The 25271-nt window shown below is 51.9% G+C and overlaps 2 protein-coding genes across 10 annotated transcripts in view; one reads left to right on the forward strand and one right to left on the reverse strand.

Annotated features, from left to right (window-relative positions):
- Nucleotides 1-2881, reverse strand: part of Tns1 (tensin 1) — a 214310-nt gene extending 211429 nt beyond the window's left edge. For 4 of the 5 annotated variants that reach the window (XM_046439599.1, XM_046439596.1, XM_046439597.1 and 1 more), the window contains exon 1: nt 2599-2769. In XM_046439599.1, coding sequence (XP_046295555.1) covers nt 2599-2754 — 156 coding nt within the window. In that variant the 5' untranslated portion in view covers nt 2755-2769. Of the gene's footprint in view, nt 1-2598 lie in introns of all 5 variants that reach the window. The other variant, XM_046439598.1, reaches the window with a different exon arrangement.
- A 166-nt stretch (nt 2882-3047) lies between these two features.
- On the forward strand, nt 3048-23845 carry Rufy4 (RUN and FYVE domain containing 4). Of its 5 annotated transcripts, XM_046439618.2 has the most exons (15): nt 3048-3727; nt 3887-3968; nt 4132-4525; nt 4918-4965; nt 5077-5228; nt 5360-5466; nt 5997-6122; nt 6401-6507; nt 6834-6977; nt 7353-7419; nt 8948-9580; nt 10529-10635; nt 17499-17645; nt 22365-22475; nt 23025-23845. In XM_046439618.2, exons 5-15 carry the CDS (start codon nt 5183-5185, stop codon nt 23125-23127), a joined length of 1698 nt encoding a protein of 565 aa, XP_046295574.1. In that variant the 5' UTR covers nt 3048-3727; nt 3887-3968; nt 4132-4525; nt 4918-4965; nt 5077-5182; the 3' UTR covers nt 23128-23845. The 5 variants fall into 5 exon arrangements, with proteins under 5 accessions (XP_046295574.1, XP_046295576.1, XP_046295568.1 ...); XM_046439620.2 differs by lacking the exon at nt 4132-4525; XM_046439612.2 differs by having other exon boundaries at nt 4132-5228.
- Nucleotides 23846-25271: the final 1426 nt, after the last annotated feature.

Consider the following 25271-nt stretch of genomic DNA (forward strand, 5'->3'; position numbering starts at 1 on the left):
AGAGGCTGGAATGCGGGGCTCAGAGTGCAGGGTAGCTGAGGGAGAGAGAGAGAACCACCTGAGAGGGCAGGGTGCACAGGGCCAGGCTCTGACAACGCAGAACTGGGGCTCAGGGGCCCAGAGCCGGCTCAGGCAGCCCCTCCTCAAAGTGGGGTGGAGGAGCAGGCCACAGATTCAGATGAGGAGAGGAGAGAGAGCCATGAGGCCTGAGGACAGGGGACAGTCCGCCTAGAGGGCAAGCCAGGCAGCATGGCAGGCAGAAAAGGGCAACAAGGGTTGGGAAGGAAAGAGCAGAGCAGTGGGCTGGGAATGTGCCCGGCCTGTGGCCCAGAGTGAGAAGCTCGGTATGGAATGGCTGTGGCAGGAACGGCAGCATGTCTGCAGCAGGCCCTGGCTGCCAGCCCAGACGCCTGGGTACTCCTGAGCCCTGGCTCCTGAGCCAGTGAGAGTCCAAGTGATGTTTATCCACCACAGGAACGTGGGTGTCACACCTCTTACAGTGAGCGCCCAGGTGACAGGCTGCTCTTTCCTGGGCCACGCAGTCTCCCGAGAGTTATCCAGTGAGTGGGGGTCTGGGCTGGAGAGCGCCACCAGCAACAGCAGCCCCCACTGGAGCCGGGCCCGGGGCATAGGGCTGGGATGGAGTTTTATCCATGCAGATAAAGGAAGGAGTGAGTCACAGGGAGCTCTCCGGAGGCCCTGGGAAACTAGCTCATTCGAATGCAGACAGACATCCGTCCCCATCCCTGTCCCTGTTGCTGTCACACACTGTCACATGCACGTGTATGCACGTGTGCACGAGCACATGCACACACACACACACCCCTCCCCTCCCACTCCCTGTCCTTGATCACCCACCTCCGGTGCCTCTGGTTCCTTTCCCCATCTCAGCCCCAACTGCCCTGTCCCTGCCCACCCTCACATGGCCCCATAGGGACTGGCTCCATGTCAAAGTTGGCCATATTGGGGGAGGCAGGGAAATAGGAGGAATAAAGGAAACCCACCAAGAGTCCTAAGCCCACACCCACAGGCCTAGGTCTTAAGACAAAACCAGAGAGCAAAGAAGTCTTGGGACAAGTCTGAGAAGCAGGAGAGAACAAGGAACTAGGTAGTCTCAGTCCCAAGGAGCTTCACCAAGCCAGGGGACAGGAGCAACAGCAAAAGCATTGGTGTCCAGGGGTCTGAGGTACCTCCCATGGTTCTCTGCACCAACACCAAAATACCAGAAAATGAGCTCAAACTTCCAGAAGGACTTAGTTTGGAAGTTGGTTTGGAAGTTGGAGTTTGATTGGAAGAACTTCTTGGCCAAGAATGATCTAAGATAGGAAGAGATAAGAGAGAGACACTGTGGCCTCTGCTCCCCCTGGTACCTCTGAGGATTAAAGAGAGTCAGGAGGCTCTGAGGCAGGACAAGTGTCCTGATGACTCTGGAGTAGCCCCTCAGTCTGTGAATCCTGCCATATCACCTCTGTGCTCTACCAAGACCAATAGCAAAAGTCTGAGGTGCTCAATCCATACCCTAAAGCTCTCCCTCCTTACCCTGCCCCTAAACCAGACTCAGGCCTCCATCAGAATTATACTAGGACCCAAGTCACTATGAGGGCCCAGAAAACACTACACCCCGCAAGCTTGTCCCTCACCATGGTTAGTGACGCGTGTGACAGTTGGGGCTAAAAGATGGAGTGTTCATTTATAAGTGTCCAGCCCTGTGCCTGGCACCGTGGAGTGTGGCCACAGACATGCCATAATTTGTGCCCCAGAGGAACATCTAATCAGATGGGGCAGAGAGGCCTCTTGGGCATGTGTAACACACACGCACACACAGACACAACTGGCTTCGATGGCTGCGGCTGAGGAGGGGTCTGGAATGTGGCCACGGGTGCATTTGAGCCTCCCCCTCTTTGAACCTCAGGTGAAGGAACATAAAACACCAGCGAATCTAGATCACGACTCAACCAACAGATCTGGGGAGGTGAGCCCAGATTCCACAGGGGGCTAGGGTAGAGCTGGCTAGGCCATAGTGACCCCAAATTCCTCCTCCACCTCTTCCCAGGGAAATCCAGAGGCCAGGCCTAGAGGTCTGAACAGAGTCCCCCAGCTCTGGCTATTCCCACCCTTGGGTGGGGTTCCCACTTAAAGGCTCTGAGACTTACCCAGGACAGAGAACTGCGCAGGGGGAGACCCAGCTATCCCACCAGCCTCCTCAGTCCTTGCTTCGGTGTCCTGCTGGCTCAGAAGGCCCCTCCCTCCAGTCCAGAGAGCCCAGGTCAGGGAAGACAGCCACCTCTCCCCAATGGGCCAGCTCCAGAGAAATTAACCCTTCCCCTGCCCTCCCCAGCACTCCAGCCCTGCTCCTACTGGGGTGGCTCTGAAACCTCACCTGAGTTATTTGTCCTTCTAAGAGTCAGGTCCCCATCGGCCTCCTCCCAAGGGCACAAGAGACCCGGGTGAGACTCTGATCCCCGCAGGCCACTTGGCAAGCGTGGACCCGCACTTTCTTGGCTTGGCTCCTTACCTGTGTCAGGTGGCCCGGACCCTGCCAGCCACCAGATCCCCAACGACAGTGACCTTCCCCTACACCCTCCCCGCAGCGCCTACCTGAAGCAGCAGCTGCCTCCTGTGCGCGTGGCCCGGGTCCCCGGGCTCCCAGCACTGAGCGGGCGCTGCGGCCGGGGGACTCCCGGGGGGCTGCGGGCCGCAGGGGGGCCCGGGCTCCAGAGCCTCACAGCACACCAGGCTCACGGTGCAGCCCATCCGGCTGGGCGACCGGCGGGCCCGGGACAAGGGCGCCCCGGGAGCCGACCCGCCCCCAGCCCTGGCGACGGCTCGGCCCAGGGCGCCTGCGACGTCGGGAGCAGAGCGGTGACGCCCCCAGCCCGGCCCCGCGGGAGTCCGCGCCTTCTCCGCTGCACCGCCTGGAGGCTGGGGACCGCGGGGCCCGGAGAGGGGCGGTGACACCGCGCCCGGACGCAGCCAGTGACTGAGGGAGAGATCCGAGGGCGCAGGGGGCGCAGGGGACTCGAGGAGGGGCGGCGACAGGGTCCTGGACACCGAGGCGGGGGCGGGCTAAGTTGGGAGAGTGAGAAAGAGACCCCCGTGCGTCGAGAGAGGCAGGGAGCAGACACCGGGAGTGAAGGAAGGAGAGACAGAGTCAGGGACGTTGGCGACAGAGATGGGACCCAGAGCCTCTGCATGGATGAGACAGGCAGTGGGGCGGAAGGCAGACTGGACATCTCTGTGTGCTGTGTTTACATGCGGTTCCTGGGGCTCGGGAAAACAGATCTCGCAGGTCCCTGCTCCTCTGTTCTCTACCCCCAGTACTAGCCCCGGGTGTCCCAGACTAGAAAGACCCCAAGAGGCAGAGCAAGCCAGGGTGGGAGGACCACAGCCCCCTAGGCAGCCCACCTGGCCCTTTGCAGGACCACGTAGATTTTACTTCCATTCTTAAGGAGTGGGTACAAGGACTGGGAGGAGGGCACTTATGACAAGCACTCATGGGGAGCCCTCAGCAGGCTGAGGTGGAGAGGAGGAAGGGACAGGGGGCCCTTGTCCTCCCACTGCCCTCAACTAGAGCCCGGCTCCAAGAAGTGACAGAGCAGAGACCCTTAGAGGGAACCCGCGACCAATGCCTCAGCCTCTTTGTGCCATCTGGTGGTGGAAAGGGAGAAAGACAGGAGCAAGAAGAAGGGACTGGGAAGTTGAACAGCAGGGATGACAAACTCCAGGGGTGAGTTCAAGTTTAGCCAACAAGTGGCCCTTCCCCAAGGTGTGCCTGAGGGGAGCCATTATGCTCCAGTGCCCTTGAGCCTGCCTCTACCACTTCTCCCTGGCAAGGGCTGGCCCCTCCCCTTCCAGGGTGTTGGCCTGAGCCTGAGTCACTTCCCAGGGCCCACGGCTAGGAAGTCACCAGCGACAGGCCCAGGCTGCAGAGTCCAGCTGTCCATGCACCACCAGCCAGGTCTTCCCAGGTGAGCAGTAGGGAGGGTCCTGGGACATAGGAGCAGCTGGGTAAAGGGGGTGACTCTAGGAGTCGGCAACAGAGAGACCCTGGAGAGAGGGGAGGACTTAATAGAGGATCTGGGCTGGAAAGGGCTGCCCAGGCCCTCAGTTCAACCCCTTGGTGGACAATAGGAAAATTAAGGACCAAGAAAGGTGAGTGGCTTTGCCCAAGGACACACAGTAAGCAAGTAGCCGGGCCAGGATGGAGACTCAGGTCTGTAGACTCCCAGTGCTGTTCTCCCTGCACCCCATCCCCCTTCCTGCCTCCCCATTCACCTTCAGTTTCTTCTCCACTCTCCTCCACTGTGACCTACTGCTTGGTCACTCCCACCTCACCCCAAACTCCAGCAACCCTGGCTGAGAGGTAGGACCCCCGGGTTTTCTGCTCCTACCAGGTCTTTGATGCTGGGATCTCGGATTGAGCCCATCAGCCCTCAGGGGCCATAATGTCTATCTTGGAGTCCCAGAATCCCTTGGGAGAACAGGCCGAGAGGCCCCTGCAAGAAGGCAGCGGAACTAACACCAGGTGCCCTGCTCCTCAGCATCAGCCCCTCCCAGCTGTGGGGACTCACTCCACCTCTGCCTCCCTCTCCTCTGGGAACACACATTTTCCACTCAGCTGGGGCCCAGGAAAGGATGAGTGTGGGTTTCAAGGATGACGACGCTCTGCCTAGACTGAGGGCTGTCCGTGGGGGAAGGAGGTGACGTTCCCCCAGCACAGTGTCCACATGGTATACTCTGCTCACTCAGAGGCTCCTTGCATCGTCAGGCTGAGAACACGGGCCCTCTGGGCGTACAGTTCTAAGTTCAAGTTCTGACTTCATCAGTTAAACCTTCGTGATATTGGAGACTCATCCTCTCTGTGTCCGGGTCCACCAGGTACAAAATGGAGCTAATAACTTCCTGGGGTTATTGTAGGGATTAAACGCGACAAGGGTGTCAAGCAATGAGCGCAGCGACTGCCCAGTAAGTGGAGCCATGGCACCATCTTTACACGCTGACCTTCAAGGAAGCTGGGTTATCCCCCCACTAGCTGACTTGCTGTGTGACCCTAGGTAAGTCCTGCTCCATTTCCAGGCTCTGATTCCTCGTTTGTAAAAGGAGAGCTGGGCGGCTGAGCCCAGAAGGTTCTTCCTGAGCTGACCTTGTAAGTCACAGGGAATTGCATCATTTCCAAGTACCCATGGCAGATGACGGGGCCATCCTCAAGGTCACCAGGGACCTGAAAGGTGAGTGTGCCCTGAGAGAGAGTTTCTGAGGCTGAGTTGCAGGGACAATGAGGGCTCTCGGAAGCGTCTCCCCCCCTCAGAGGCCTCGGTCGCTGATGTCTTCATGTCTGTGTCTGTCATTCTCCCCACAGCTGCTGTCTCTGCCATCCTCCAGGGCTATGGGGATGGGCAGGGGCCAGTGACAGATGCCAGTGCTGAGCTGCACAGATTCTGCGGCTGCCTGGAGCTGCTGTTGCAGGTGGGACCCTGCCCTCCCCCAGCCCTCTCCCCAGCCCCAGGCCTGGAGCAAGGGTCCACAGATACCAGGGAAGAGCTGCTGCCTCCCTATTTTACTTTGCACTGTCCCATCTCCCTCAGTCAGGAAGTTCTCCCTGACTCTAGCCTCATTCCTGGAGCAATCATTGCAGCCTGAGAAGGGAGGTAGAGCAAAGCTGGGTAGGATGAGACCAGGAGTCAGACATGCTGGTCTCAAGACTAAAGCTTCAGATGCACAGATGTCCTAGGACTGGCCCTTCACGATGCTGGTTAGAGCCCAAATCATAACTATCACTGAATTTTTTTAAGCACTTACTATGTGCTTAAAAGTCCTTTATTTGACTGACTTTATTTAATCCTCATTTGAACCTTCTGAGGTGATCAATGGCCTCCCTCATGCACATAAAAGCATCCTTCCTACTTCTCTGACTTCATCCTTTGCCTGTTTGCTACACATCTGCACCTCTGTCAGGAAGCATTTCTCTACATTCTTTCCCCTTCTCTTGGGCTCAGTTTGACCGGAAAGAGCAAAAGAGCTTCCTGGGCCCTCCGAAGGATTACTGGGACTTCCTCTGCACTGCCCTGCGGCGGCAGCGGGGGGACACTGAGCAGACTCGCTTCATCTACTCGCAGGAGAAGGTATCCAGGGCCAGGCGGGCGGGAAGGCTGACCTCGGAAGCATGATGGAGCTTTGGCACCAGGCTCTTGACAAGAATGGCAGGGGCAAAGGGCACGCAGCCCCATCTGCTGACCACAACCCCCTGTCTTGTTAGCCCTGCCCCCAGCACCCTGCAGCCCCCCGTCTCCTTCCACAGCCTCCAAGTCCCACTACGCCCTTCCTTGTCAGCCAGTTGTTCCTGTCTTCACTCGCTGTGGCCTAATACTGCCCCCTCTCTGGCCCTCTGTGCCCTCCACAGCTGAAGACCCCTCTGGGCAGAGGCCGTGCCTTCATCCGCTTCTGTCTAGCCCATGGACAGCTGGCCGAGTCCCTGCAGCTCTGCCTCCTGAGCCCAGAGCTCATCAGGTGCGGCCACTGGGACATCCCCCCAGGGACACCATCTGAGCCCACTCCCTCCTTCATGAGAGAGCCCTCCCTAGCCCCAAGATGAAAGACTTAACATCAGAGATAACGAAACAAGAGTCAGAAAGGAAAGGCCAGGAAGAATGGAGTAGACGGGGTGGTCAGAACCCAAGAGTGATGGTAGCATCATGATAGAGTGGCCTCCTGACCCAAAGGGCCATGCTCTGTCTGGAAAAGTCCCATGTGGTGTATAGCACAGGCTGATTCATGGAGTTTGGGGTGGCATAGCACCAGGTCACAGCCAAGGCTGGCGATCACTATTAACACAGGGAATGGTACGGCCCTCGGAGCCCTCTCTTGTGCCCTGAACTCCGGGAAGACATCCTGGACTCTCTCTACATGCTCAATGGGGTGGCCTTTGACCTGGACCTGCAGCGGCCGGACCTGGATGGTGCCTGGCCCATGTTCTCGGAGTGAGTGGGTGGAGCCTCTTCCCTGCCTGCTTTCATTGCCCCCTTGCATCCGGAGCAAGCTGGAAGTTGTCGGCCTCCAGCTTCATCCCTGACCTCTGTCTGATTCTCCGCTGCCCTGGCCCTCTGTGTCCCCACTGTAATCTCATGCTGTCCCAGGGCCCTGCATAGGGGATACACTCTCCAGACCGGCTGGATGGTGGGTAGAGGCTGGGAGGAGGAGTGGACAGTGGTGCTGGTGGATGGATGGAGAGCATGATGAAGGAAAGTGGGAGGGAGTAGATGACAGGGCGGTTGGAAAGATGGGACCTCCTCCATCTGAGGACCAAGCCCACCTCTGGAGTGGGGCCCAGGGTCCTCGTCCTCTTTCACTTTCAGGTCCCGCTGCTCCAATTCCAGCTGGACCCAGAGAAGAAGACCCAGAAAGACCAAAGATTCCCCAAAGGTGGTGCTTCTGTTCTGCCTTCACTGATTGCCTCTTGCGCATCTGGCCGGGACCCCCAGACTGAGCGGTGGCTGGGCTTCCCTCTGTGTACAGAGGGGACCAACAGGAGAGAGAGAGAGGAGCCAGTGTGGGGGCCAGGGGACCCACTAGGAGCACAGTGGGGGAGAAGGCTGCTGTTCTTGGAGTGATGGGGATACTGCGGAGGAAAAGGGAGCACCAACGCCATCTGCAGGAGCTCCTGGGGACCAGGGAGGAGGAGGCGCGGGGAAGAAGCTTGCAGGAACAGATCAGGGAGACAACCTGTGTTGGCCATTCTCGTTGGTCTACTTCAAGGTCACATTCATCCAGTTGAGTTCAGGGAGTGACTAGGAAGCCGGACTGCCTGGCACAGAGCCAAGCCCCACCCCTTACTAACCACAGCCCTTGGGCAAGTTACATGCCTGCCTTGTAGGGTCACAGCAAGGATGGATTGAGGCACCCACGAGCAGCACAGAGCAAGGTCCTGGCTTGCCTCACCACGGGCAGCTTGTGGTCATTATCATCTTTGTTTCCATCTTTCCACAAGCATGTTTGGCATCCCCACCAACCTCCAGGCACCAGATTCAGATACCAGGAGGACTCTGTGTCTAACCTCAAAGGGTTCAAGGTCTTGTTCAGGGAGATGGATCCTAAAGAAGCACATGCAATACATGTTAAGCGTGTGGTCACCTTCTGCATCTGGGTTTCACATCTCTGGTGTCAGCCAACCGCAGATAGAAAATACTTAGGAAAAATGATCGCCTCTGTGCCTAATACTTACAGACTTTTTTTCCCCTTGTCCTGATTCCCTAAACCATATAGCACACCATCTATTCACAAGCATTGACGTCATTCGAAGATTTATAATTTAGAGATTATCTGAAGTATATGAGACGATTGCATGGCTTTTATGCAGTTGCTATGCCATTTTATATAAGGGATTGAGCACCCATGGATTTGGGTTCCCATGTGGGGTCCTGAAACAGATCCTCCTGGAAATCAAGGGACAACTATAACGACACAGATATGGACCAAGGAAGATGGGAGTACAGAGAGGGCTTCTTGAGAGATGTCACTCAGCTGGGTGTCAGTCAATTTGAGATTTTATCACAATTCTACAGACCAGCTATTATTATTCCCATTTTGAAATGTGAAAGCTGAAACACAGAGTGAAGTTCAGGAGGAAAGTTTAAAGGAGAGGGGTGGGAGGAACTTAGGGGGAACAAGATCACCGTTGAAGACCCAGGTGAGGGAGGGAGACGGACACAGGCTGGAGGTGGGGAGGAAGGGGCAGGGAGACACTCACTCTGCTGTGCTCCCTCCACATCAAAGCTGGGCTCTCAGATCACCTGGCGTGTTGCTGAAATTATTTCTGTTCTGATCAAATTCACTGTGGAAGGGCCTGGGAATCTGTATTTAGCAAGCCCTTTGGATTGGGACTGCAACCTCTTCAGTGCACCAGGTGAGTGATTTGATGATGAGATGACGGCTTTGGGGGGCTTCTTTGCAGATCTTAGCAGCATTTGGAGGCCCCAAAGGAGTCCAGCTGGAGGAGCCACTCACCACTCAAGCCAGCTGTCTACAAGATGCCCCCAGAGGAGGCCAACCGGCTGGACTTCCCAGGTCTCAGCAACACAGACATGTTCCCTCCTGTTTGGAAAAGCAGATAAAAGATTCCAGGAGCCTTGGTTTCCTCCAGGAGCAGGAGGAGCTTCAGCCAGACCTGGAGGAAGGAGCTCCGAGGCCCACCAAGAAATTCCTAGAGAAGCCAAGAGCCAGCATGATGCCAAAGAAGGTGGGGGCCAAGGAGGCTCAGAAGGAGGTGACAGGGATGGCAGCTGAAGGCACAGGGATTCTGCCAGGTGCAGAGGTTCAGAGAACAAAAGGGGTCCATGGAGAAGAAACAGAGTGGGGTCCCACTCAGAGGTTGCTGGTCTTCGGCCCCAGAGTGAAGACGGAGGGAGCAATAGCAGGCAGCAGGCTGGGGTGGGAGGAGCCTAACATTCTGGGGGAGTTCTGGGTCCCCCAGGACCCGGGAACAAAGGAAGACCCCACCACAGAAGAGCCACAAGAACAAAAAGGAGTGACTGGTATGACCAGTGGGGAGGACCAAGCAGAGGAGCCCTTGCAGGACATAGTCAAGGTGAGAACTGTTGGCCTCCAGCCCTTTCTATTTTATCGAGTCAGGTTCTTACTAGGTTGCTTAGGGACTTGCTAAGTTGCTGACGCTGGTTTTGAACTTGCAATGCTCCTGCCTCAGCCTCTGGAGCCACTGGGATTACAAGCATGTGCCACTGCGCCTGGCTGTCCTTCCCTCTAACCTGACCCAGTGGTAACTCAGGAGCACTCCAGCCCACAAATTATTTTCTTTCTGCGGGGATCGGGTATCAGGGATTGAACTCAGGGGCACACAACCCCTGAGCCACATCCCAGCCTTATTTTGTATTTTATGTAGAGACAGGGTCTCACTGTTTTCCTGAACACCTTGTCATTGCTAAGGCTGGCTTTGAACTCAAAGTCCTCCTGCCTCAGCTTCCAAAGCTGCTGGGATTACAGGCATGTGCCACCATGCCCGGCCCACAGATCAATTTTCGTTGGCCTGCCCAGGATTATTATTTGGGGATGCCTCTTGGAAGCTCCCACCTTTCCCTACTGCCCTACACTGCCCCCACTGTCTCCCTCCATACTCTGCCTAGCCCTGTCAGCATTTGCGTTCAAGACCCCCTCCGACAGTTCTCAGGGGCAGTCACTTGTTCTCAGGTTCTGTCTCCCTCCCTCACCATGGCAGGTACCTCCCTACTGCTGCAGACCCCACTCCGTACATGTTTGTCCCGGCGGTCACCTAAGATTGCCACGGCGCCCTCCCTCAGCCTCCTCCCTAGCCAGAGCCTTCTAGGAGCTTGAGCTCCATCCTCCAGTGAAGGAGGAAACGGTGGTCCCAGTTTCACCCAACTGACTGCGCGGTCCCCAGTCCTGCCCTCCCCTCAACAGCATGGCCTGGGGCCTCACGGGGAAGTTCATCAGGCCGGCTCCAGGGCTGGGGTCTCTGCCCACCTCCTTCAGCTTCCCCCTCCCCCCTTCCATCCCCCAGAACCTCAGACTTGGGCTCCAGAAGGCTGAAGAGCAGACCCAGCGCCAGGAGCAGCTACTGAAGGCACAGGAGGGGGAGCTGCAGGCCCTTCAGGAGCAGCTCAGCAGGTAACCCTGGCAACCGCGGGAGGCGGGGCTCCATGTTCTCCATCAGCACCTCCACGCACCAGCCCTGGGCGGGTACACTTTGGGAAGCTTGTCCAGTGCGTTGCTCCTCATCACCAGGCCTTCCCACCCTCCCTCACCAACCTCCCAGTAGCCCAGGAGGGTCCTTCCATCCTGCCCTCCATCCCTCCCACCTCACTCCTGCCTCCTGCTGCTGCGTCCCCTGGGCCCCTGCCTCTGTCTCTCCCCCTCTGTCTTTTCAATCTCCTCTGCACCCCACCCAATCACCCCCGCCATGATCTCTTTCTGTGTCCCTCTTCTACTCCATTTGTCTCTCCTCCTCTTGTTTCCTGTTACATGATCTTTTACCCTCCTGATAATCGTAACCATAGCTCTCGTTTTCCAAGCATTTCTTACATCCCAGGCTCGGTTGTAGGCACTTCCTCATAGCAACTTTCTGAAAATAAGTTCTATAAGAAGTCCTGTTTTGTAAATGATTAAACTGAGGCTCCAAGGTGCGATATAACTCACCCAGCATCAACTAGTTAGCAGAGGAGCTGAGATCGAAACCCTGCATGGGGTTCCCCAACGATGGGCTTAAACACTATTTCCCAGCCGAGTTCTTGAGTGCATCCATCTCTAGGTATCCACAGGAGATTCGTTCCAGACTCCCCATGGATATCAAAATCCATGGATGCTCAAATCCCCTAGAGAGTAGAGGGGTTTTCCCTTTCTCTTTTTCTTTTTGCAGTACTGGGAATCACGTGTAGCGCTTCACACACGCTAGGCAGGTGCTCTGCCACTGAGCTGTGTCCCCAGCTCTTCAAGTCCCTTATATAAAATGGCAAAATGGTTGGCATAGAGCCTATGCACATCTTCCTACGTACTTAAACCATCTCTACGTTACTTATAATACCTAATACAATGTAACTACTAGGTAAGTAGCAGTTAAACTATACTACATCATTTAAGAAATAATGACAAGAAAAAGTCTGTATGTGTCCAGTGTTGACTCTTTTTTTTTTTTTCCAAAATATCTTTGTTCCCTGGTTGGTTGACTCCACAGATATGGAGGGCAGATTCCTTCAGCTTCTCCATGTCTGCCCGGTTATCCGGCAGCTCCATCTTCCCATCATCACCTTGAACTCCCCCTCAGGCTCCCCATGTCTCAGTTTCTCTTTCATGATTGTTTCAGTCAGATTTTTTGCCACTGCAACTAAAAACAATTGTCGGTGAGGAAGCGTTTATGGGGGCTCACAGTTTCAGAGGTCTCAATCCATAGACAGCAGGCTCCGTTCTCGGGCTTTGAGGTGAGACAGGATATCATGGCAAGAGTGGCAGAGGGAAGCGGCTCACATGATGATCAGGAAGCACAGAGAGACTCCACTTGCCAGATACAAATAGATACCCCAAAGCCACGTCCCCAATTCCCACCTCCTCCAACCACATCCCACCTGCCTCCAGTTACCACTCAGTTAATCCCATCAGGGATTAATTCACTGATTGAGTTAAGGCTCTAATAACCTTCTTGCATTGTTTCACTTGTAAGCTTTTGGGGGACACCTCACCTACAAATCATAACAATAATTGTGTGTATGCATGTGTGCGCTTGCACTGTGTTGCTGGGGATTGAACCCAGGGTCTCACAGATGCTAGGCAATTTCTCTACCACGGAGCTACATTCTCAGCCCCTTTGAAGTTTGGTTTTGAGACAGAGTTTTGCTAAATTGCTGAGCCTGGCCTTAAACTTGGGATCCTCCTGCCTCAGCCTCCTAAGTAGCTAGGATTACAGACGTGTGCAACCACAGCCAGCTCGTACTTTATGTTTTAAAAATATGTCCACCTTGCAAAGACCCTCCTGGATGTGACTCAAGACTCTTTGTGTCTCTCTCCCTGGTCTCCATTGGTCTCAGCCCGCCTGCCTGCCTCTGTCTCTCTTCCATGTGGCTCACACCTGCCCTGGGCCAGGGCACCAGTCCAACCTCCTGTAGAGTCCCAGTCGCTGTGATTCAGACTGAATCACTGGGAAATCTATAGACTGTCTGCTTAACAGCAAGAGACAGGCCCAGGAGCCCAGAAACCTCCCCCCAGGGCTCCTCCCACCACATACTCAGCTGAGCCCGCCGCCTTTGTCAGCAAATATTCCAATGATTCAAGCCCTAAATGAATGTAGGAGCTGTGGCCACCCAAGAATCCTTTGTAGGATTGAGAAAGGCTGGAAGAAGCAGCTGGGTGGCTCCAGGGAGCTCAGGCTGCTCCCCGTGACTAGGGGCCCTGACATAGACCACCATGGGCTTGGTGCCTGCATTCAGTCATTCCACAAACACTGGAGACCCACTCGAGCCAGGCCTGTTGTGGTACAGGAATCACTTCCGTGGGCAGAACACAAATGGCGGCCTTCCTGGAGCTTCCACCTAGTGAGAGAGGCAGGCAGTGAACCTGATAAGAAAGCACAACGCAGGGAACACGACTGATGTGAATTCTCAGGAGGAAAATAAGGCAGGGAAAGGGAATCCGGTGTGTCAGTGGTGAAGCTTTAAATAACATGGTGTGGACAGGGAGGGCCTCTCTGAAAGGTGGTGTTTGCATAAAGACCTGAAAAAAGGAAAAAGTGACACATTCAGGTATAGGGTAGGAGGTCACCAGGGCATCCTCTGCTGTATCCAGGCAGAGGATATTCAAGAGCGAAAGCCCTGAGGTGGGAGAGTGCACAACGGGTGCTGGGAGCATCACAGAGGCTGTTCTGGCCCCAGTGGGGCGAAGAGGGGAGGGGATGAAGGACAAGGTCCAGTGGGTAAGTTGTGGGAAGCCTGGTAGGTCATCAAAATGACCTTGGCTTTGACTCAGAGTAAGTAGGAAGCCATTGAAAGTTCTGAGTAAAAGAGTGACATGATCTAACTTTTTTCTTTTTCATGTCAAAATGTGTTCATATGCTTTTTAAAATGTTTAGCAATTCGATGGTTTTTAGTGTATTCACAGAATTGTGCAACCATCAACACGATTTTAGAATATTTTTATCACCCCTAAAAGAAACCCTGTGCCCAACAGAAATCACTTCCCAAACTACTTTCTTTTTTAAAATATTTTTTTTTAGTTGTAGATAGACACAATATCTTTATTTATTTATTTTTATGTGGTGCTGAGGATGGAACCCAGTGCCTCATGCATGCAAGGCGTGTGCTCTACCACTGAGCTACAACCCCAGCCCTACAAACTACTTTCTTCCTCTATAGATTTGCCTATTCCAGACTGCTGTATGTTCTATTTTATTTATTATTATTATTATTTTGCACTGGGCATTGAACCCATAGGTGCTTAACCACTGAGCCACATCACCAGCCCTTTTTTTATTTATTTATTTTTATTTAGAGACAGGATCTCACTGAGTTGCTTAAGGCCTTGCTACGTTGCTGAGGCTGGCTTTGAACTCACGATCCTCCTGCATCAGTCTCCCAAGCCACGGGGATTACAGGTGTGTGCCCCAAGCTGGCTGCCATATGTTTTAAAAGGCCCCATGGAGCTGGACTGTGGGTGAGCAGGGCTGGGCACAGACAGACCTCCAGGAGGCTTCTGTCCCCCACAAGGGAGAACGGAGGTGCCCAGCCGGGGCTGGGGCAGCAGGGGGAGATGCAACTGCTGCATTCTGGATACGTTTTGAAGCAGGACTTCCTGAGGGACTGGCTGGGGGGGGGGGTGCTGAGAGAAAGATGGACGTCAAGAATGACTGAGTTTTTTGACCCGAGGGACTGGAAAGCTAGAGTCGTCATTAACCCAAGTGGGGAAGGCTGTGGCAGGGCAGGTGGTGAGAAACGCTTGGGAACTTCCCTTTAAACAGGTAAAGTTGGGGACACTTGTCAGACCGCCACATGTAGCCATTGGGCAAGAAGTTGGGTGTGGAGTTCCAGAGAGAAGCGGGGCTAGAGATGTCAGAGCTGGGAAGAGCAGATGGTAATAGCAGCTCTAGAGCCTAGAAGAGGACCTGCCACCCGAGCCCCAAAGTCCAGAAAACCAAGGACAGAGCTCACTGCCCGGCACAGCCATGGTGGGCATCAAGCTGGGGATGGGGTCTCACCAACAGCCAGTGGAAATGCCACAGGGCCCATTTAGTCCATCAACTGTATTTATTGTGCCTCTCTGGCCTTGAGCAGGTGACAGCCAATGTCTTTTAGAAAGACCTGGAGAGACTGGCAGGAAACTAACAGAAATATAGCATCAGGCAATAACAGATGATGGGGAGAAAAATAAAGTCAGGGAGGAAGGTAATGGAAGACAGGGCTGTCACTCAGATTTGGGGTTCAGGAAGCCATCTCCAAAAAGGTGACATCTGAGCCATGAGAGACTGTAGTGCACCCACACCCACACCCAGGGTGCTGTGGGCGGGGGAGAAGAGATCCAAAGGTCCAGAAGATGTGGCCAGAGCAGAGAGAAGGGCAGGTGGTGGCCAAGAGCCTGGAAGAGCCAGGTGACACTCTGGGATTATGAGACCCTGGAATTATTCCCCGAGGATTTAGAGTAGGTGCAATTAAAAGGATAGACTGAGGGGACGGGGCTGAGCCCAGGCTAGACACACAGGCAGCCCCAGGACCCACCAGCAGCTGGGAAAGTGCACTTGGATCTGAGATATGAGGCTTCCCACACTTTGTGGCTTTGAGGCTGTGGCCCCGGGACAGTGGCCTCCCCTCTGGAGGTTGCAAGCCCCTGATTGGCAGAAGGAGGCAGTGGGGTCTCTAACATTCCTCCTTCCAGCTCAGGGCTCTAGGGGGCCATCTTTCCAAGCAGTGTGGTTCCCGCTGCCCTCTGTGTAAAACCTCCAGGCCACGGAGATTAGGACAGGCACACACCAGGAGAGGGGGGATCAGGGGGGCATCTCCCTCCACCCTCAGGTGGCAGCTCTGAGCTCCCTTGAGGCCTGTCAGGGGTATAAGGAGCCACCCCTCCCTCACCTGCTGTTCACTGCACTGGTGTCAGGCCCTAGTGATGAGGGCCCTGTGTGGACGAGAGTGTGGGAGGCAAAAAGAGTTTAGAGCCAGACAGGGATGTGTGCAGATTCCTATTCCCTCCACTTATCAAGCTGTTGTGACTCTGGACAAGTGTCACTCCTTTTTGAGGTTCTAATTTCCTGTCATAAACTCGAGATCATACTACCTTTCTCATCACATGATGAAAATTAAATGAAACAATGCTATGCAACAGTAAGAGGGTGCCTGGCCTATAGTAGGTGCTCACGAAACTTTCATTCCTTCCATGTCACCTCCTGCACTAGGAGTATTGGTCACCCCCTGTTTAAAATACCTGGGTGGCTTCCCACTGATGAGCTTCAGGTCCACAACTCCCAGGGCCCCTGAAGGACAGGCCCTGCCAACCTCTCCACCCGCACAGCCCTCCTTGGCTTCTGACAACACTGGCCTTCTTTCAGTTCCTCAAACAAGCCGAGCTCTTCCAGCTTGCAGACCTTTGCACAAGCCTGCCTCTGGCTCCTGAAGGCCAAGTTCTCATCTGTTAGGTCCACTTCGATGTCTGTGTCTGAGACGCCTTCCCCGGGCACCCTGTCTGGTCTCTGCCTCGGTCCCTCTTTGATCTCCGTCATGCACTGATTAGTGGGTTTAACGATTTAATTGATTTATTGGTCCACCACTTGTTTAACTGTTCCACAGGACCCTGGGCACTGCTCCACTCCTGGCACCTAAAATAATTATTGGCACACACTAGGTGCCGCATAAGTTTTCTCTCCCACCCCAAAGATACGCACCACCATGGGCACATAAGGACCTGGGATCACTCAGGCTGTAAACTGGCTCAGGAAAATTCAAGTCAGCAGCTAAGAAACAAGGAAGCTGAAGCCTAGAATGTTGTTAAAAGTCCCAAGGTGACCTTCAGCAGGCCTGAGCAGCAGAACCCACTTCAGTCTGCAGTGACTGGCCTTTGTGGAATCTCAGTGGCTACCCAGTGTCAGTTTGATTTCACGGCCCACCCACGCAGCACCCTAAATGGCCATGTTTCAAAAATTAATAGCTCCGCTTTTGGTCAAACCTCTTCCCCTCCAACATGCTGAAGCCCAGGGGAACATACACACATGTGCCCACCCAGAGACATCCAGAGAGCGTGAGACCCTCCCCAGCATCCACCCACCATCAGGACACCCTCCTGACCAAGCCAGGGAGAAAGGGATGGGACTTTTTTATGTCCAATTCAGTAGACTTCTTGGAATGTTCTAGAAAACCACTAAAGACAAAAGGAAAAGACAAGAATAGAGCTGAGACAGTTCCAAGCCCGAAATTGAAAAAGAAATTTAGGAAAGCCATATTTTTACTATTATTTTTTAAATTGGAAAAAAAAGTGACATAACTTAAAACAAACAAAAAAAAAATTCAAAGCAAAAAATCACCCCAAATCCTACACTGGTCCCCCCCTCCATACATGATTGTTTCCAGTTGGGCACAGTCCATCCGGCCTGGGTTCCCAGGCACACACCTTGCCTCAGAGGGTTGCCATGCTGTGAACACACCTTTCAGGAAAATTTCACTTCAAAATGGAAATATTTTAAAGGAAAAGGAATAAGGGGGGGGGGAATGGAAATGTTGGCAAGTGGCCCCTGAAGGAACGCAGCTAGCCCGTCTTTTCATTTCTCTAAATGATCGCTGAAGAGTCGCCTACAGGTGTCAGACCACACGTGGGCTCAGCTCAGGGTTGGTGAGTACGTGTGGGTGTGTTGTGCACCGTGCACACCCACACCCATGGACTTCAGTTACCACCAGCTCTCTCCCCGCAGGGGGCTCCCTGGCAGCCAGAGGCCCAGCCGGCTCAGTGGCAGAGGCTGAGCCTTCTCCCTCAGGACTGACTGACTCAGGTCTTCCTTCTGTGCACAGATGTCAGGAGGAGAGAGCCCGGCTGCAGGCAGACCTGGAGCAGCAGCACCAGGAGGCTGAGAGGAGGGACGCCCTGTACAAGAAGGAGCTCGGAGGGCAGCGGGACCTGGTCCAGGCCATGAAGATGAGGGTGCTGGAACTGACTCAGTAAGGACGGGCAGGAGGGGCTGGGTGCCGAAGGAGGAAAGGTAAGGGGTGTGGAGACGGGACAGGAAAACTATTCCAACCACAGCTCTCAAGCAGGATTCTAGAGACCCCACAATGCTATCTTTATATCCCTTGATGTTCCTTTACAGATGAGGAAACTAAAGGTCAGAGGGGCTGACTTGGTCACCAAGGACAGCATAAAAGATTTACAGAGTCCCCTGAAAATAAGGCCTCCCCTTGCCTCCACATACACACACCTACTGCAATTAGGAGAAGAGAGAGGAACTCATGGGTTGAGAAGGAATTAGGGAGGGAGGAAAAGAAACACTGGGATTAACCAAATAGTCACATGTCCCACACCTGCCCGCCCACTGGTCTTCCTCAGGCCCCTGGGCCCGTGGGCCTGACTCCAGTCAGCCATTCTAGGTTCCAGAGGCCAGGGTCAGCAGGGTGCATTCAGACCACTGTGCTCTCAGAGAGTGGGGGGTGGGGCTGTGAAGCACAGCTTCTATCTTTTAGTCTAATAAGGAGATAATTCACACATATGTTATCCCTTGGTGTAGTCTAGGGGACAGGAGACTCAGGTTGGGCTCAGGTTCCATTAAAATTAGAAGGTTGTTGGGAGGTCACCCAGAATGGAATTCTCCAAATATTAAAGCTGAGAAAGACAGATCAACTTGGAAGGCACAGACAAATAATTTAAGGAATGAGTTCCTCCAAGGTGTCCATTGGGCAAGAGGAAGGGAGATATAAAAGGTTAACCTCTTACCTCACCAAAGAGCTTAAGGTAGGGCTGGGGTTGTGGCTCAGAGGTAGAGTGCTCACCTAGCACGTGCGAGGCCCTGGGTTCGATCCTCAGCACCACATATAAATAAATAAAATAAAGGTATTGTGTTCAACTACAACTAAAAAATAAATATTAAAAAAGAGTTTAAGGTAGCTAACAAGAAAAAAAAACACGTACATGTGATTGCTAAGAAAAAAGTAGAAGATTAAATGGAAGATGAAACAGAAGGAAAAAACACTCTGCAGAGCTAGGATGTATATTAAGATTAGGGTTAGAATTCATCTCTAAGCATCTTTGTAGCAGGATCAAAAAGGAAAAGACAAGGAGAGAATTGCCTAACGCTCACTATCCATTCAAAGGAAATATACTAGATATATATACTGATATATTACATGGACTAGTTTTTTCTGATATTAAAGACATTAATCAGATGTATTCAGGGAACTCCAATCTATATAATAATACAAGCTTCTGGCAGAAGCTTTATAGAGGATAGGACTGTATTCTCCACCCCGAGAGCTCACCATAGTGAGTGTAAGAGAATAAACCTTACAATAGAGAAAAGGAGCTGGACTGACCAAAGGTGAGAGATTCTAGCTCATTTCCAAAAGCTGGGAAATGGATGGCTAAGTGGATGCTGTACGAAGCCCCAGGTAGCCCTCGAAGACCTGGAGATCCCAGGACCCCGTGGTGAAGGAAGAGGAGGGGATAAACTCATTAGTGAGAGGAGTGTATGTCCCCCTCCTCTGCCTGCCTCCCCACCCGCAGAATACCCAGCAGCAGACACCTTTTCTCCAAAGCAAATAATCGACAGGTCCTCTCTCAAGAAATTTAGGTGTCCCAAGTAGAAGACCAGATTGTAGTGGCATTTGGGAGTCTAGTACACTAGGTAACTCCCTGCCAAGTGCCCTTGAAAGGGAAGCCACCTGTCAATCAGCCCTGTCCAATACCTGGAGCACCAACCCGCTTCCGTTGCCTCTTTCTCAAACATAAAATGACAACCAAGGCTTTGAGGAGAGTCTAGAACACAAAAGGGAGAGAGGAAAATAAACAAACCAAGGACAAAGTGTCTCCCCTGAAACAAGGTGCTGTGAAAGAGACATGTTCTCGGAAATTAAAAATATGGTTGCTAAATACATCTTAATATTCACTTAAAAGAATCGAAAGAGAAAGATGAGGCAGTCTCTCAGAAAGAATGGAAAGCACAGAAAGTTGGAATTCATGGGAGAATTAGAGACATAAAGAATCAGTCTAACAGTTCCAATATCCTCACCAACTAACAGAAGTTCCTAAAAAGGAGAGTAAAAACAATGGTCAGTGTCAAATAAAATTTGACAAAGGTAAAAATGTGAATTTCCAGGCTCTCACAGACACAGATCTTCAGATGTAAAGATTTCCCTGAAAGATCAGCACAAGAAATGAAAAACAAAACATAAAACAAACTAAACCTACACTTAGATATAATCGTGAGAAATTTCAGTCAAACAAAGATAAAGAAAATATTTCCAAACTGTTTAGAGGAAACCACAAGTCACATATAAAAGAAGTAGAACCCAATGCAGGCCAAGAGTCCATGACATAATACTTCAAGTTCTAAGAAAAGCTGACTTTTGCCCTAGAATTCCAGGCTCAGCCAAACCTTGAATTAAGTGGGGAAGGAATTGGAGAAAGACATTTATCAGACAGAAAGGTATTAGAAAATGCACCTCCCACACAGCCTTTCATAGGAAGTTAGTTGAGGATGTGTTCCAGGAAAACAAGGAAGTAAGCAAAGAAAGGAGAAGATGTGGAATTCAGGGAACAAAAGTTCTAGCCTAGGAGAAAAGGAAAGGAAATTCCCAAGAAGACAAGTGGGCAGCAAGTTCAGGGAGCTCTCTAGGTTGTAAGAGAGGAATCTAGAAGAAGGTCTCTGGGGAAGAGAAGCAAAAGTGTATTTGCTATGGTAGAGAATTGTTGGAAGGGCATTATAGGTAAAGGGAATTCATGCAAAGAATAAAGAAAGGCAGTTAAAAACTCTGAGAAAAATAAGTCTTTCAAGAATGGAAATATTAGGGAGCTGGGTACAGTTGGCACATGCCTGTAATCCCAGCAGCTCAGGAGGCTGAGACAGTAGGATCTTGAGTTCAAAGCCAGCCTCAGCAATGGCGAGGTGTTAAGCAACTCAGTGAGACTCTGTCTCTAAATAAAACACAAAATAGGGCTGGGGATGTGGCTCAGTGGTTGAGTGCCCCTGAGTTCAATCCCTGAGACAGAAGGACCACATATTCAACGCCAGCCTGGACAACTTAGAGAGATTCTGTTTCAAAATAAAAATAGAAAGGGCTGGGATATATCTCAGTGGTAGGGTGCTTGCTTAGCATTCACAAGGCCCTGGATCCAATCCCCAGTGCTGAATGAATGAATGAGTTAATTAATAAATCATAGAACACAACTTATAAATGATAGAACACAACTTATAAATTACAGAATATAATTCTTTGGGACATAATATGTATATATATTATCTAATAATGTAAACGCAATTCTTTATCTTTTTTTCAACCTTAGAATCAAATTAAAGACAAAGCACAGGAGACAATTATAGAAACAAAACATGAATGTTATCACCTTAACAACATTAAGTATAGAGGAGAATCCAATAAAGGTTCTGTGAAGACAAAATGTTTGATATTTGTGTTGACTCCGTGGTAGCCACAGATCACATGTTGAGATGGGGCACCTGAAATATTGATCCGGTGCAACACAGGAATGAAGGTTTTCATTTTACTTAATTTTAACTCAGTTAGACACATGTGGCAAGTGGCTACCATATTGTATGTTTCAGGAATAGAAGACAAGTTAGGAAGAGAAGGAAGGAGAAGAGATGAGGGAAGGGATAAGGGCAACATCATATTACCAAACGGGAGTCATAGATAGAATGAGATAAAAATATGTGAGTACATTCTGGAAACTTCTAATGGTAACCAACAGAGGAACCAAAAATAGGGATATAACTCCATTGGGGGAAGGAAGAGAAACTGGCAAGGATGGTAATAAATAAGCTAAATGCTCTGCTGTCAAGGTAAGGGCCCCAGAACAACTATTTTCTACTGAAGGAGGGAGATATGGAAGTTAATACCAAAAAGAAAAAAAAAAAACCTGCAAGAATGAGTTTCCACTGAAAACAGAAAGGAGGGGGAGGTGCCAGTGTCTTTTAATATGTGCCCTCTGTGCTATTTGAGTTTTAAAATGTGTATATGTATTATTTTCACAAAATTTTAAAACAACTGATATTTCTAAACATCCTTTAAAAAAAAACAGTGAAGATAGTTTTGCAAGGGCACAGATAAATATATGCCAGTTTGTTTCAAGTGCCAAATAAAAGGTGAAGTGGGCCTTAAATGCTGTAGGCACCTGGAGCCAGGCCCACAGGGGCTTCTGTGACCAAGGGGTGCACTGGGAGGAGGTGAAGGGGTTCTTGGTCTGGGTCACGTTCTGCTGGGAGCCGGGAGCTGGGTGTCACCATCCAGATTCTCCAAGAATGAACTAACCCAGCTCTGGTGTGTCTCACTCCTGTTCACTTCTCCCCGTCACCGTTTGTCTCCGTGTGTGCCTGCATCTGTGTCCTCTGTCTTTCTCTCCCTCTACATTTGTGTCTCTCTCCTTCTCTGTGCATCCGTCCCCTCTCCAACTCTCCAACGTCCTTTCTCTCTCTGGATGTCTCCCATCATCCACTTCCCTCTTCATTTCTGTCCCCCTGCCCCTTGTCCCCATCTCACTTTGTCTTTCTGTGTACCTGGGTACACCTGCCTCTGTCACTCTCTCCATCCCCCTCTTCCTCCTTCTTTGCCTCCATGTTCCTCTTTCTGCCCCTCTCTGTCCCTCCATCCGGGTCATCTCCTCCTTCCTGTCTCTCTGTCTGCCTCTGCCTCCGCCCTGTCCCTGTCCATCAGTGAGAAGGACCGCCAGTGGCAGAGGCTGCAGCAGCTCTCCTCCGTGGTGCCCGCCATCTGTGTTGGCTGCGGCAAGGTCTTCAGCAGGCTGTCCCGGCGGTATCCCTGCAGGTACCAGGAAGGACACAGACTCCTTCCTCTGGGACAGTCCACTTTCCACCAGCCCACAGTCCCCTCTGCACCCTAAGGAGAGAAGAAACAAAGGAATTGGACATTTATAAAAGGCCACTTACACCTGGCCACTCGTTCACCCCACCTGGCCTTGGACACTAAGCTGTCATGATCTAGAACATGGGGAAGGGGCCAGAGAGGGAATGGGTCCTGGGTGAGAGGGTTGTATAATCTTCAAAGGACAGACCATGGCCTCCTCATCTGGGAAAAGGGTTCCTGCCCCGAGCGAGCTGCTCTCCTTACCTTCCTCTGCCATCACTGTGGCAGGACAAGCAGAGCAAGAGGGGGACATGAGCCATCAGGAGAATCTGCCACTTGGAGTTGAGGGTCCAGGGAGGTCAGGCATCAGAAATCCCTTTAGGAAAGGGGAGACTTCTGAGACAGCCCAAGGGCCATCCTGCTGGGAGATGGGAAGCCCTGGCACAAACCCCCGTGCTTCCTCGGCCAGCTGCAGCGTCCACCCCAGGTTGCCCTGTCTCTGCTCCCCAGGCTCTGCGGAGGCCTGGTATGTCATGCCTGCTCTGCGGATTACAAGAAGAAGGAGCGCCGCTGCCCACCGTGTGCCCAGGGAGGAGAATCCCAGGTCACCTGAAAGAGCAACCCAGGATCAGCCACCCCGCACCTACAACCCCACCCCAGTCCTCTCCCTTCCCTGCCTCTTCCAAGTCCTCTGGTCTGTCGGGCCTCATGTTCTAGAAGCTGGTGAGCAAAGCAAAGCTGGTGCCGCACCCCAGTGTAGGGACAGCGGCAGCCAGGGTGACAGTCTGAAGACATTTCTAGCCCTGCATGTCCCACATGGATGATCAGAGTAGCACATGCCCCTGGCTCTCAGGGCTTTGCCACTAATGTGAGGGAGGTGGCCTACAGCCTGTCTACAAAGTCCTTCAAGGCACAGAAAATCCATGGCCATACTTAAAAGCCCAGGCCCTGATGGTTCCCCAGAACCTCCCCCCATCACCCAGCTGCGCTGCCTACCCCATGCACAAGGAGTGAAGCTTGCACAGATGCCGCTTCTGTAGTAGCTTCTGGTCTAATCTGCTTCACGGATCTGTGTTTGATTCCTTTTGTTTTAACTTTAACAGATTTACTGAGGTGCTACTGACATATAATAAACGTGATGGAATTTTTGCATTTTGAAAAATCTGAGAAACTGTCACCACAGTCACTTCCATGTCCATCAGCCCCAAGGTTTGCTCACACCCTTTCATGATCACTGTCCCTCCAAGCCCAGAACACCACCAGCCCTGCTTCCTGTCACCCCAGACTAATATGTATTTTCTAGAATGCTATATAAATGAAACCATACACTATTTCCTCTCCCTTGTCTGCATTCCTTCATTCAGCATCATTATTTTGAGATTCATCCAGGTTCTTGCAAATATCAATAGTTCTTTTCTATTATATTCTATTCGGCCGAATGGACATGCCTCAATTTGTTTATGCGCTCACCTGTTGCTTCACGCTGGAGTGGTTTCCAACTTTATTACAAATAAGGTTCCTCTAAGCAGCTGTGCAGGCATGCAGCTCTCTGTCACTTGCTGTCAACAGTATGGAGACTTGATGGGCCCCTAGCTAATAGTGCCTGGAAGGAGGGACTGAGTCCAGGGGACTGTGCCATTCTCACCCAGCCAGACTTTGATGAAGGCAGTGGACAGGTTGACCTCTGGGTAAGATCATTTCCCCTGTACTATCCAAGAAGTCTTATGCAATGGGTATGTCATTCACTAATTGTGGTGTTTCTGAGAACACTGTTTCAGAAGCGTGGGCCCCACTTTATGACAAGGCAATCAGCTGCGCTTCCCTGGTTCTAGGGCACACTGAGTGCCCCAGACAGTCCATGCTGTCCCCATCTGCTCTGCCTTACATAGCCTCTGCAGTCATTGTGCAATTCTGTGGCTCTGACCAGAGCTCGTGGATGGCCTCTCGGGGTCACCAGAGTTGCATCCTGTTGCCTTCACATGGAGCAAGAGTTTTGCAACAGCAGTTTCTGCCCTGGAGAGCTGATGAGAACTTCTCTTTGACAAACGCTGTAACAAGGTGTCCGAGGGTAGTAGGAGCTCCAAGAGCAGTCAAGGTAGCAGATTCACCCTAAAGCGGAGCAGTTCCTTCTGGAGAACTGACTGACCCACACAAATTTGGCAGAAAAAAAAATTTGTATTAGCAGGAATTCCAGCACACGGAATTCAGACCTTCCTGGTAAACTGATGAGGGTGAGGTCACCAGCAGAAGCCCATTTTCAAAGAAGAAGCAAGATGCTCTTGGAAGAGAACCCATCACAGGGGAATCTAGGGCCAGGATGGGGGGGAACTTAACCTCTTCCCCATTTGGAAAAAGGAAAAGGCAATGCTGAGTACCAGCCTCGAGCTCAACGTTGCCCCCTGCAGAATTCAGTGGAGAGCAAAAAAGCTCTAAATAAGAATCAGAAAATTTTGTTACACTCTGTGGACCTTGTAGCAGAGGGTTCCACAGTGGTCACTTTAGACTACCCCATCAGCTGCCACTGTAAGTGGCCCCAGGGCACATTTCCAGCTATAGCAGTGTCCACAGGAACACGTGGGAGACACCCCCACAGACTCCCCCAAATCCCTGAGGAGTCTCTGCAGGGACTGAAGCCCTGCGTGAGCGTGTGGAGTCTAGGACGGATAGAGAATGTTGTTGTCATGATTTCATTTGTGCTCATAATCTAGGGATGCCCTGGGAAATCTGGGCAACGAAATTACATGGTTTTTAAAATTA

The sequence above is a fragment of the Marmota monax genome, unplaced genomic scaffold (assembly GCF_021218885.2).
Source record: "Marmota monax isolate L192 unplaced genomic scaffold, Marmota_monax_Labrador192_F-V1.1 WCK01_AAM20220418_F8-fsc00041, whole genome shotgun sequence".
In the NCBI taxonomy this organism is placed as follows: Eukaryota; Metazoa; Chordata; class Mammalia; order Rodentia; family Sciuridae; genus Marmota; species Marmota monax.

Bases quoted from the DNA above. Each gene is read 5' to 3' on its own strand.
- Rufy4 (XM_046439612.2), top strand. From the start codon at position 5,183: ATGGCAGATGACGGGGCCATCCTCAAGGTCACCAGGGACCTGAAAG. The intron at 5,467-5,996 runs GTGGGACCCTGC...TCTTGGGCTCAG, and splicing joins GCCTGGAGCTGCTGTTGCAG to TTTGACCGGAAAGAGCAAAA. The intron at 22,476-23,024 runs GTACCAGGAAGG...TCTGCTCCCCAG, and splicing joins TCCCGGCGGTATCCCTGCAG to GCTCTGCGGAGGCCTGGTAT.